Genomic DNA, 12,247 nt, shown 5'->3' with positions numbered 1-12,247 from the left:
TAGAATAAAAGCTGTTTTAAATTTTTAAAAAACTATTTTAATGTCAAAATTATTAGCCCCTTTAAGCTGTATTTTTTTCGATTGTCTACAGAAGAAACCATCGTTATACAATAACTTGCCTAATTACCATTTACTGCCTAGTTAACCTAATTAACCCAGTGAAGCCTTTAAATGTCACTTTAAGCTGTATAGAAGTGTCTTGAAAAATATCTAGTCAAATATTATTTACTGTCATCATGGCAAAGATAAAATAAATCAGTTAATAGAAATGAGTTAATAAAACTATTATGTTTAGAAATGTATTGAAAAAAGTCTTATCTCCATTCAACAGAAATTGAGGGAAAAAATAAACAGGAGGGCTAACAATTTTGACTTCAACTGTATATTTTGAGATTTGGATAATTACGGTGGTGATGCTATATATATATATATATATATATATATATATATATATATATATATATATATATATATATATATATATATATATATATATATATATATATATATATATATATATATATATATAGTTTATATAACAGTTTAAATGGACAAATATATAGAGCTATATAAATGTGTCTATTTTAATTGTTTTTAAATGTGTTGTAAATGTGTGATAATTAGTGATGGCAATAAAGGTATTAAAGGTAACTGTAATGTATACATTAGAATTGAGCATGAAGTATATATTTTGTCTGCAATTACGTAATAAATTCATAAAAATAAACTACAGGGTAAAATGCACTAAATTGTTTTTACTTTTTTTTTTTTTTTTACATATTTGAGGATTTCATCTGCTTGTTTGTTTTAATTATTTGTGTTTTGAGATTCCAACAAAAAAAAAAAAGGAAATCTGAAAACATACCATTTTTTTACGTTTTTATATACCTCAAATCAATAATTACATTTAAATTATTATTAAATAGTTATTAAAATATCAGTGTTCTGAGAGTTCAATGACAGCAAAAGTAATCTTAATGAAAAGCAAAAATTATCAAGGCAAAGGAGTAAACTATACAAATCATTATATAATGTAGCACAATTGCTAATTTTTCTAATTAGTCTATTTTTTTTTTGTTTTTGTTTTTTAGACTCATTAAATAACCTTTTTTTATGAATTATTTATGAATTATTATATTATTGCTTGCTAAAACATTTATCTCAAATTAACCATCATTTTATAACAGTGTTTTGATTATATACAGGACATTTTAATATTTTAACAAGTAGATATTTGCATATTTAAAACAAAATAATCAATTATTAAAAAAAAGAAAGCAACAAATTTTACAAAACATGTCATTTTGCTATTCAATTGGTGTCATTTTAATGATTCTCCAAGCTGTAAAGTATTTCTTATTTTTATTTTATTTTGTTTCATTTTATTTTATTTATGGACTTTTGTTGTTGTTGTACTTTTGTGAACAAAAAAAAAAAAAACGTTAGGTCTGCATTAGGTCACATGTTAACCAATATAACCTATACCCAAGGATAAGCCCTGACCTGGACTGTAAGATTGGACATGATGAATAGACTAACAAGGTAAATGCCAGTGAGCATCTCTCATTAATTGCGGGTCTACAGGTTAATGAATGAATCACCATGAACTACAACACTTTAAGTTCAACCAACAGCAGAGCCTCGCTGTCTCCCTGTTTCAAATCTCAATCACACAAAAAACTGACTTTATACAGACTAAATACAGTATGAATGTTTCTATCCACCTTATTCTGAACATGTCTTTGAATCTCCAATTATGGGAGGCACTTCACATTATTAAAACACATTATTTTAAATAATGAGGTTGTAAATAATCTGTACGGTCTACATGGTTAAAGATGAGTGAGAAATATGTTTGGCTTTGTGCTTTGGCTTGTGAAAATAGTATTATGTAATTTTATGTTATTTTAAGATGAAATCCTGTAAGTTTCGCAAGCAAATCTGCTGCAGAAGCTCTTTTGAGTTCCCTGTGTTTTGTTCCTGCAGATTATTTCATCTTTGCATTCCTTACAATACAGTAATATTCAACACATTCATGAAATTGCTGCAGAAAAAAACATGTGGGCTTTTTCATGATCTACTGAAAGTATTTTTTTAATTCCATTAAGTTAGGACAGCACAAAATTTTGTTTTAGCATCGATATCGCAATGTGACCATTCGCAATAGTCACATTGCAGGGATCTGCAATGTACAGTAGCTGGGTTTAGCCATTTCAGATTTTAACCTTTAGAGTGAAAGTTTATTATTTGTATGTGTTTTTAAGACCGGACTGTCAGAATTTGAAGCAAATTTAAGCCATATGGGAACAATAAATTAAAGGTTTGTAGCTTAAAGATTAATTGTATATTATATAATTATTTATTCAATTAAAACGATACAGTGTTGTTATTATTATTATACAGTGGTTATTTAATTTCTGCTTCTGAATACTGAAATAATGATTTTTTTTTTACAACCTATTAAAGACATCCCCTGAAATTGCATTTATATCGCAATATCTCAGTAAATGAAAATATTGCAATGTCAGTTTTTTCAATATCGCGCAGCCCTACATTAATTTGTCTTTTGATATTTAATGGATCAACTGAGGAGAATAATCATACACGGTTGAAAAAGGCATCTGTAATAGCCAGAATTTTATAATTAAAAACAATTTTTAATTTTGAATAATTAAAATTTCAAAATGGTACAGTAAATTATCGCAATTCATTATTTCTAATGTTACACATCAATGTTTTGAAGCACCAATGTCTACAGATTGTACATTTGTTACACAAGAGAAATCCACATGATGAACCAATGCTCATCATAAAGTTTTTCATCAAGCAGAGAAACTTACTAATACCGTAAGGTGCTCAGTGTCATTCACACAACTACACTAAACACCATAATGGTTATGCACATAAAAATATAATATAATAAATGTTATATTTCAAAAATTATGTAATATTTACTCTAAAATACATCAATGATGAGAAAAATAAAAAATAAACATGGTAATTACAACAACAACTAAAAAAAACCTTTAAAATGTCATGCGGGGAATTCTGAGAAAGTCAATTTACAGTTATTCACTGTATTTTAGTGTTGTACTAATTGGCTAGTGTTGTGTTGACTTTACAGCCGAGTAAAGTGTTGTTGATATCCTTTTTTGCCCTTTAAATCTCCCTATGGAGTGGACATAGGTAGTCTCCCTTAGAGATTTAGCTAACAAGAAAAAAAAATCAAAAATGGTCGAAAACATCAATTTAGGCACTGTTGTGCTAATCAGAAATTAGATATAATTGGAGAAGATTGAAAATATGCCTAATTCTGATAGCCTTGTGTACATTTTTTTTTTAAATTGCATACTTTTAATTATGTTGATTTTTTTCCACATGGTAACAAAAATGGTATTGGGTATCGATATTTTTCAAGGTATCGTATCAAAGTTAGAAACTGTATTATCATGACTGGAGAAGACTGAAAATATGCCTAATTCCGATAGCCTTGTTTGCACAGAATTTTTTTAAAAAATTTGCATACTTGTAATGTTGTGAATTTTTTTCTACATGCTATTGATAATGGTATTGAGCATTGATATATTTTAAGGTATCGTATTGAAGTTAGAAATTGCATTATCATGACTGGAGAAGATTAAAAATATGCCATTTTCCGATAGCCTTGTTTACGTAGAAAAAAAAATTTAATTTGCATACTTCAAATGTGGAATTTTTTCCACATGCTATCAATAATGGTATTGAGTATCGATATTTTTTTAAGGTATCGTATCAAAGTTAAAAATTTGTTTTTTGTGATTGGAGAAGATTGTAAATATGCTCAAATCTGATAGCCTTGTTTACATTTTAAAAATCAAAATTTGCATACTTGTAATGTTGTGGAATTTTTTTCCACATTATCAAAAATGGTATTGAGTATCGATATTTTTCTAGGTATCGTATCAAAGTTAGAAACTGCATTATCGTAACTGGAGAAGATTGAAAATATGCTTAATTGTGATAGCCTTTTTTACATTAAAAAAAATCTAAATTTGCATACTTTTAATATTGTGGAATTTTTTCCACATGCTATCGAAAATAGTATTGAGTATCAGTATTTTTCAATGTATCGAATAGAAGTTAGAAATTGCATTATCATGACTGGAGAAGACAGAAAATATGCCTAATTCCGATAGCCTTGTTTACTAAGAAAAAAAAAATCTAAATTTGCATACTTGTAATTTTGTGGAATGTTATTGATAATGGTATTGAGCATCGATATTTTTCAAGGTATTGTAACGAAGTAAAAAATTCCAGTATTGTGACTACATTACTGTATTAAGGCAACTTACTGTTTATTAATTCATAATTTTTACAATATTTTTTACAAAACATTTTTACAGTCAATTTACCATTGAAATCACAGTTATTTAAAACATTTCACTTTCGAAGGGAGTTATTCCCATAATTCACGCAAAGCATCAAGAAAACGGTAAACATATACAGCCCAAACAGCTGTCATTGAATTTTTGCTCATAACGTCAAACATGTTTGCGACTTTCTAGCGGTGAGAACAGCTCTTCACTTCAGCAGCTGGTGCATCAGAGGACATGCTGCTCCACTGGGACACCAGTCTAACATGGAGGATGGAGGCTGATGGATGAGACAACATGTTCTCCACCGTTTCCCTCTCAGGAGCTTTACGATCACGGATAGCTCATGTCGAGAGCATGAGAGGCAGTGGACCGATAATCTGACGCAACAGTCCCACCAAATACTGCTGGAATCTCATTTCCACATGAACTCTGCAGGTGAATGGGTTAAAAACATTAACTAATAGTTATCTCCATAATTCCCCAGTTGATTGATTACATCTGTTGCAAATGTTATTGCATCTGATAAAAAATGTTATTTAAATATGCAAATGAGGCTGTGTTTCATTAAACAGTTGCTAATTTGCATACCTTTCTAGCACAACAATCTGAACATTGAATGAAGTCAAGTTCAAACTTCTAGCTTTTTAGACATATCAGAGTCTAGTGTTTTTACAGAGCAGATTTTGCTGATTTTTTGTATAATGAAGGATATATAATCAGGTAAATTATGAATGAATGTAAAAATCTTCAGAATACAGATTAACTGTGCAGTTTGGTGTATGTAAATTCTGCTGAAATGGAGGAGAAAAACACATTCCGAGAACTAAAATGGCTTTAAAAATGGTTATCAAACCTACAAGCAAAATGATTAAGGGCGACAAAGGTAACATTTAAAAGTGCATTATGTTTTTTTTTTACTTTAGGCTAGACTGGAAAAAAAACACATTTAATCAAAAGTCAAAAAGCCCAAAATCTCAAAACTAAGAAGTAAAAAATAAAACAAAACAGTTTTTGCCTACAGTGTCTCATTTTAAAGGGATAGTTCACCCAGAAATGAAAACACTCACACTTAAGTGGTTCCAAACCTTTATGAGTTTCATCTATTTAACAAAAAATATATATATTTTGAAGAATGTCTGTATATGGTTGTCATTGACATCCAAATTAGAAAAAAAAAATGCAATAGAAATCAATGGCACCCAGATTGATTTCAACACTCTTGAAAATATACAGTTGAAGTCAGAATTATTAGCCCCCCTGAATTATTTGCCCCCCTGTTTATTTTTTTTCCCCAATTTCTGTTTAACAGAGAGAAGACTTTTTTTCCAACATATTTCTAAACATAATATTTTTAATAACTCATTTCTAATAACAGATTTATTTTATCTTTGCCATAATGACAGTAAATAATATTTGATATTTTTCAAGACACTTCTATACAACTTGAAGTGACATTTCAAGGCTTAACTAGGTTAATTAGGAAAACTAGACAAGATAGGGTAATTAGGCAAGTTATTGTACAACAATGATTTATGTGGTGGAGAGAGCGTGGCCGAACACCCGAAAGAGGGAGAGAGAGAATGGAGACACCGGCGGCTGGTCAGTAGCCCAACCAGAAATAATTAATAACACCTGCTTTCTCTAGTGATTGGGTCGGAGAGACGCCTTCTTAAGGGAGCGAGAGAGACCAGTCGGGAGAGAGAGAGCGAAGCAACAACCACCACATAGTGGAGCTTGTTGTTGATCCCCGAAAAGAAATAAAAATAAAGAAACCTTGTCACTACCTTACGCCGACCCTGTCTTCTTCTTTCCTCACAAAGAACCGTACAACAATTTGTTCTGTAGACTATCGAAAAAATCTAGCTTAAAGGGTCTAATAATATTGACCTTAAAATGGTTTTAAAAAATGTAAAACTGCTTTCATTCTAGCCGAAATAAAACAAATAAGACTTTCTCCAGAAGAAAAAATATTATCAGACATACTGTGAAAATTTCCTTGCTCGATTAAACATCAGTTGGGAAAGATTTAAAAAAAGAAACTAAAAATTCAAAGGGGGGTTAATAATTCTGACTTCAACTGTATATATTTTTGTGTGAGTGTTCAACCAAAGAAAATAATTGGTTTGAAACAAGTGAAGAGGGAGTAAATGATGACAGAATTTCCATTTCTGGCTGAACTACCTCTTTAAATGTATTATTTACTTATTTATCCTATTTGTCGCGCTCTTGTTTATTTGTTAGTTCTGTCACTGTTGACGATCTGTGACCCATTTTCAAATTAACAGTCTTCAGATGTGAGGAAAGCTCATCAGCAATGTTAATTAGAGAATGCGTTTCAACTCTGCTGTTGTGGTTGGGCTCTTGAGTCTGTGGCGAGTGATTAATAATTCCCTCAGTTGTTGTGTACGTGACGCGTTATGAGTTTCTACAGGCCAGAGAGAGCATGTGCAGTGACATATAACATAGAAGGACACTCCTGAGACTGCAGCACAATGCTGACATCAGTCTAATGTTAAAAAAAGAAACGATGAAACCATACATTTGAATGATGCAATGCTGTTTGAGTAGGGTGACATTCTTTGGATGAGTGCATGTGTGTGTTACAAGTGAAATGTATTTTAATTGACTAATAATTTATCGATTTAAATAAATGTAAATAAATAAGATCTGAATATCTGTTAAAATATGAAGATCTCTATTGTAAATTAGTGCAAATTCTTTCATTTTAGCTAGTAGACAAACGAATATTAAAGAAAGAAAATAAATAAAAAAATTGTGATCATCAAATATTTCCAGAAGTGTCGCTATTGTGTGCCAAATCTTAGATTTTAGATTCCAACCTGTCTCATTTCCGTTATGTGTCCCAAATTACAGAATTTCTGGAACAAAATATTTCCAAAAAAGTTTGCGATTGAACCAGATCCTGTATTATTTATATTTGGAGTTTCCGAAGAATTTTTGAGACGTACAACAACAGTTTGTTTCATATAGGTTGATCTCTGCCAAAAAAAAAAAGGTATCCTTTTGTTTTGGAAGAAAAAAGAAGTTCCAATTCTTAAATTATGGCTGACAGCGTTAACGGGGCCGTTACATCTGGAAACAAACAGATATACCCTGGACAAGATTTTGTAATTTGAAAAATTGTGGTCCCCTTTGATTTCCTTTTTACTAACTTTTGATTAATGTGTTTACTATGCCTTTAGAAGCAATTTTTTCCATTGGATAGCACTGGTGGTTGGTTGGTTAGTTGATTGGGGGAATGCATATTTAATTTTTGTTTAATTATTATTGTTATGACTGTTCGTTGTTTTTTTTTTTTTTTTGAAAGTCTAATTGTTAAAATGTAAGTTTTATGTTTGTATTTTTTTAAGTATATTTACAAGTGAATGTCTGCTAAAATTCCTAATATTAAAATTATTTAAACCACCAAAAAAATCAAATCAACTCCAAAAACAAAATGAAAATGAATATAAATCATTTTTTAGTATCACTTTAGCCCCTTTCACACAAACAGACCTTTCTGGAAAATGACCAACAATTTTTACCGACAAAGGTCTGTATGTGTGAAAATACCTGTAAATTCGTTCTGCCAATTTCGGGAAAGAGAATTTGCAACATTACCAGTAATTACCCGGAATGCTGCTCTGTGTGAATGCAGAAGGAAAATTTTAGAACGCGCTGACAAGAGACGTCTACTGCAGCCAATCAGAACTTTCAGACACATTCACATCCGTGCTGTTTATGGAAATAAAAGTCTTTGAATATTTTTCCAGACACATTTAGCTGCTAGATGTTAGTCTGATAACGTTTCTACACTCCTTCTTAAGGCCAAGTGTGTAAAAACTTTTCGATAAAATGCTTATGATAAACCGCAGTTTTTTTACCTTCAAGATCATGAAGGAGTGCTCCAGTATATCATATTATGTAAGTCTCGACATGTGAAAGTGTTCCTCCATATGTTTTTATCGAAGTTGTTCTCAATACTTATCCATCAACAGAATTTGTAATGTCAAATGTGTAAAAGAGCTCATTTCTGATTAATGATGTCAGAATTTACCAATGTTTTGGAATAGATGTGTGACTGGTCTTTTCTGGAAAACGTCCTTGCCTGCGTGAACAGCACTTTTTTGAATCTATCAGTAAAGTAATTCCGGAAATTTTCCAAATATTTACTGGTATTACTGTGTGAAAGGGGCTAATTAAAAAAATAAATAAATAATTTTTTAATATTTAAATTTCAACAAAATAAAAAAAATATGTCACATGTGTATTTTTTTTAAGGCTAGTTAAACCTATATATTAATTTAATTAATTTTTTAAGGGTAGATTTCTAGAATAGCTGCAAGGTCGTATCTCTTTTTCATTAAAAAGTTTTTTTTTTTTATACAAAAATAAACTAGTTAAATATATCTGAAATCATACTGAATACATTCAGCGGATTAACAGCAAGGTCATATCTTTCCATCATCCCAAAAGTCAACGAATACACAGAACACAGCGTAACCAGACAGCGATTAAATTACAGGGATAATTTTGGATGGAACGATCTGATTTTTTCCAAGGAGCAATTTTTCAAATCTCTTACCTCTTTCAAGCAGCCCATAAAGTTGTTGCTGACGGGTGATCCAGGCAGATCGGCAGTGCTGGGACTACCACCGACATAGAAAAAGTCATCCGAGCCTAGCATGGTGTAGTCCTCTTGCGTATATCCAGTGGTGGTCAGAATCCCATCCACGGATATTGTAACCTAGACAACAAAGCACAGGGAAAGGACACGCTATACTCACATATAACTTCAATACTGTTACAGGGCTTTGGTCCCCCTCGTAAGGATTTGAATGCTTGGATTTGTTTAGATTTCTTTTTCCTTTTGTTCTTATTTATTTAGTGCTTTTCTCTTTTTATTGATTTCAAATGTGAACCCATTTTCATGTCTGTTTCAGGTATTCTTACTTGTTACTGATTTAACTTTCTAGATTGGTGTGTTTAACTTCTATTAAAGTCATCTGAGGAAGTCTGCGGCACATTAGCCCAGGCTCAAAGTTAGCGGTGCCACTTAAATCGAGCACACAAAAGTAAATCAGCAGACACAAAAATGGTGTTAGTAGTATGTGTGTTATTGAGAGTTAGTATCGCTTGAATCCAGTGCGTGTGAGTAGTTTTCAGCAGGTTTCAATGTTGTTTGTATGAGGAAAAAACAAAGGACACAGCGTGCTAAGAGGTTAGAAATGAAAGCACAAGCAAATATATCTCACAGATCTGGTTGAATGGACGCATGCTTCGTTATCCCTCCCTCTCGGCATGCAAAACAATGCTTGGTTAGAGAGAACAAATCGTCTCACAGGTTAGATGAGTGTTAGAGAGAGAGAGAGAGAGAGAGAAGGGGAGGGAGAAGGACACAAACACCACGGACAGACGGACGCAGCTCATGAGAAGACCAATCACAGTAGAGGTGCCGCATGCAGAAGCGTGTTCACATGAGAAAGAAAGCAGACGGGATGACCGGCCACCCATGCCAGCCTCAAATGTTACTGATGGAGCAGAGGTGTTAGTACACGGGGTGGCCAGGATGCACACCATGCTGAACAACGGGGCCTCAAAGCTAGCTGGACCAATGAAAAGGCTCAGAGCCAGCCAGCCGAGACCATTCGGTGGTGAGCAAAACCTTATGCAAAAGAACCCAGGAAACCAAAAAGATGCAAGATAACCTAACAAAAGTCAAAGGAAAGGACAAAAGAAAACGATGGACGGGACAAAGAGAGCTGAGGAAACCCAACTAATGAAAAGAAAAGAAAGGAAAAGGGGAATTTGGGCAGGGCAGGGGAAGTAAGCGTAAAGAGTACCAACCGCATTTTCCCCCTTTTTTTGTTTAGTATTGATGTCTACGATTCAAAAAAAGGAAAATAGACACACGGCAAACCCAAACTAAGAAACAATTAGAATGATATCTACCGAACAATGTAGTTTGTTTACCATAGCGTGTCCAATGCCTGAGTGCTTTGTGGAAAAGGGGGGAGAAAGGAAATTAAAAAACTGTGAACAGAACACCGTTCCTCAATCAAAAAAGATGGTCTCTTGCCAAAGGTTAGTACATCAGCGTTGCACGTTAGTAAGAGGTAACAGGTTAGTAAATGACACATTCCATGGATGAAAGGTTAGTTTCTTTCCCCAAAAGCAGGTTAGTAAACATTTAAAAAGGGCAAAAGAAGAGAAGGAAAGGAGAAGCAGACGAGATCTGCACCGTGGAGTTCCTCTGGGACGAATCTAGTCTACTCTAGTCTCTTCCTATTCCTGGCACTCCGCTAACTTTACTGATGACAGAACGCACCACTGAGCTTTTTATGTTTACTGCCTGTCCTATCCAACTCTGCCACACTGCTCGGATCTTTCCCGAGTCTTGACACTTCAAACGCTGACAGCTGACGTACTCATGTAACCTAGTCAGAGGTGGCGCTATCAAATAGTGACAGTAAAATATGGGTACGCTTGCATATAAATATTAGTCAAGGAGAACAGGGTTATTGGTACGTTCAGTCATGTATGGAAGCTCAATTCAATCACTTCTACATGAATACTTCTATATTAAGAATTCTACTATATGCTGCATAGATGAGTGCCTAGAACCTTCTCACAACCTTCAAACCCATCAACTATGCGTGCATGTCTTGATTAAAGAGTGTTAAATCTAGATTGAAGAATTAGTTTGGTGCTACTAATCGGAATGTATCCAATCTCCAACTCTGCCTTTTCTGCGCGGTTACCTGACGAAGGTTCCTGGTAACCTTCACATCATGCCAGGCATTGTCATTAAATTTCCCATTGACGGGCTCCACCAGGGCCTCGAAGGCCCCAGAGCCCAGGTTGATGACCAGCGAGACGGCTCCGTTCTTCAGCGCCAGGTTGACGTAGTCTGCAGACTTTCCGGTGTGAAGCATCAGTCCATTGCGCTGCAGGGTCTTGAAGGAGAGCGTAATCTCATCGCTACTGCTCTGGATGGGGTTCGGGGACAGATCGTAACAGAAATACTCTGAACCCTTGAATGTGGCCATATATTCTTCTCTCTCTGCAAGAACACAAGAAAAAGCAAAATATGTAAGCTAAGGGTGATCCTAAAATTTCATTCTACAACAACATTAAACTCAAACCACTGGTTAAATTAAGCAAATACATATACTTATTTAAATTAAAAGTCTGTTCACACCTCAAAACATTCCTTAAGAAATCAGTTTGGCTTTTATAAGCATTGAAGAACAAATGCCATTGGTTCTCACGTATCAAGCAAGCATGCTTGAGCTTCCATAATAAATATAAACACTGTAAACAGGATTCGTTACTGAATAATTTTCTTATTTTATAAACCAGCTATGTCACCTTAGAATAATAATAATAATAATAATAATAATAATAATAATTATTATTATTATTATTATTATTATTATTATTATTATTATTATTATTGGAGTAAATGGCCAACTTCATGTTCTCTATAGAAATGTTTTGAAGCATCATAGTTTTAGGTGAACAGACATTCACTGGAGGGACAGAAATTGATCAGATTTGATTAAAAATATCTTCATTTATGTTTGCACAAGAAAGTAAGCAAAATCATGGCAATTTTCCCATTTCATACCAAACTAGCAAAGCAATACAGTGCAATGTAAAAAGACTAATTGAAAAGATGAGCAAATACAGGGGTACAGTATACATCATGATGCTATCTATCTGTTCAGTGATTCAAAAACACAATAAAATGCAATTTATGAACTAAGCAAGTGAAAGTAAAAAAGTCAGGGTTTTGCAACATAATATTGATTGCAACATACTTAACCTGTTATTCGTCAAAATATTACTATTTCTTAGAGGAAAACTGTATATGATTATTTGAAAGCACC

The 12,247-nt window shown here is 33.0% G+C and overlaps 1 protein-coding gene across 18 annotated transcripts in view; it reads right to left on the bottom strand.

Moving 5' to 3' along the window:
- nrxn1a (neurexin 1a) overlaps window positions 1-12,247 on the bottom strand; it is a 317,361-nt gene that overhangs the window by 199,894 nt on the left and 105,220 nt on the right. For 13 of the 18 annotated variants that reach the window (XM_056468880.1, XM_056468881.1, XM_056468889.1 and 10 more), the window contains 3 exons: window positions 11,117-11,418; window positions 10,329-10,352; window positions 8,941-9,102 (listed from right to left, as the gene is read on the bottom strand). In XM_056468880.1, coding sequence (XP_056324855.1) covers window positions 8,941-9,102; window positions 10,329-10,352; window positions 11,117-11,418 — 488 coding nt within the window. The remainder of the gene's footprint in view (window positions 1-8,940; window positions 9,103-10,328; window positions 10,353-11,116; window positions 11,419-12,247) is intronic. The other 5 variants (XM_056468884.1, XM_056468886.1, XM_056468891.1 and 2 more) reach the window with 1 other exon arrangement.

The sequence above is a fragment of the Danio aesculapii genome, chromosome 12 (assembly GCF_903798145.1).
Source record: "Danio aesculapii chromosome 12, fDanAes4.1, whole genome shotgun sequence".
In the NCBI taxonomy this organism is placed as follows: domain Eukaryota; kingdom Metazoa; phylum Chordata; class Actinopteri; order Cypriniformes; family Danionidae; genus Danio; species Danio aesculapii.
Note: the sequence above shows the minus strand (reverse complement) of the source record. Positions and strands in the feature narration are given on the sequence as shown.